Source organism: Monoraphidium neglectum (genome assembly GCF_000611645.1).
Source record: "Monoraphidium neglectum strain SAG 48.87 unplaced genomic scaffold scaffold00048, whole genome shotgun sequence".
Lineage (NCBI taxonomy): Eukaryota > Viridiplantae > Chlorophyta > Chlorophyceae > Sphaeropleales > Selenastraceae > Monoraphidium > Monoraphidium neglectum.
The window spans coordinates 1-1,144 of NW_014013580.1; the positions used below are offsets into that span (position 1 = coordinate 1).

Genomic DNA, 1,144 nt, shown 5'->3' on the forward strand with positions numbered 1-1,144 from the left:
AACGCACACACCCCACACCTGCTCCACCAGCTCCACCAGGGGCTCCACCAGCTTGACGCCGGCCAGCCCCAGGGCGTTCTTGGCAGGAGACAGCAGCTTGCGGTCGTCCTGCAGTCGCAGAGGCAAAACAAGGGATGGCCTGCCGTTCATTCCCATTTACAAGTGCAACAAGCTACTAGCAGGCTCCTCACTGCATGGGGAGCTCACGATGACGCGCTTTCATAGCACGCGTCGCTCCACGGCCAAGGGCGTGGCGGCGTCACCCTGCCTGGCACTCCCAAAGCCCAGGCAATTGTTGCCTCGCGTTACCGGCCGTCTAATGCCCCACCACCCCAGGGCAGCCCCCCACCTTGACCAGCACCCAAGTCAGGTGGGCGCAGGCATCGCGCGTTTCCAGGTCGCCGCCCTGCAGCAGAGCCGCAGCCAGCGGCAGCGCGCCCTCCGCTACCAGGAAGCGCGCCGCCCCAGGCCGCCCGTCAGCGATGTTGCCCAGCAGCGCCGCGGCCGCCGCCTTGTCGGCCGGGCTGCCGCTGCGCAGGAATCCCAGGGCGGGGCTCAGAGCCTGGTCCAGCAGCACGGCCACGTCATCCCTTTGGGGGGGGGGACAGGCACGAGAGCGATGAAGGCAGCGCAGGCTGGGGCGTGCGATCGACCATGTCGCACCCTGGCTGCAACAACAGGGCAATGCTGTTGGCCTGCGCCCCCACACGCTTTCTGTGTCTGCCACGCCCCTCATGTCTGCCACATGGGACGTCCCGCACCCAGTCCCTGAAGCACCCCCCCAACCTGACGTCCATGCCTGCCACCAGGTCGTCCAGCACCCCCAGGGCGCGGCTCTCGCCCTCAACCAGTCGGTGAACAACCTGACCGGTGTGGGTGCGATCGATGGTGGGAATGGCGGCAAAAGCGACGAGCGGGAGCAACAGGGGGTTGGTGACGACTTGACCGTGCACAGCCAGTCGATGATGTTGATAGAGCGAGCACAGCGGCCACAGTCGCATTAAAGATTCCAGGCCGCACCTCGTGCGCGAGACGGATGGTGTTGCTGCGGTTCAGTGATGTGAGTGCGGCCAGGGCGTCAGTGCCGGCCGCCACCAGGTCTTGGTCCTCCGAAAAGCGCAGGGCCACGAGGACACTTGGGGGG

The 1,144-nt window shown here is 66.5% G+C and overlaps 1 protein-coding gene across 1 annotated transcript in view; it reads right to left on the reverse strand.

Annotated features, from left to right (window-relative positions):
* Positions 1-316: 316 nt before the first annotated feature.
* The window catches only part of MNEG_0565 (hypothetical protein), a gene marked incomplete at both ends in the record, with an annotated part of 2,951 nt that continues 2,123 nt past the window's right edge, over positions 317-1,144 (reverse strand). The window contains 3 exons of the mRNA XM_014050943.1: positions 317-590; positions 787-863; positions 1,021-1,045. Coding sequence (XP_013906397.1) covers positions 317-590; positions 787-863; positions 1,021-1,045 — 376 coding nt within the window. The remainder of the gene's footprint in view (positions 591-786; positions 864-1,020; positions 1,046-1,144) is intronic.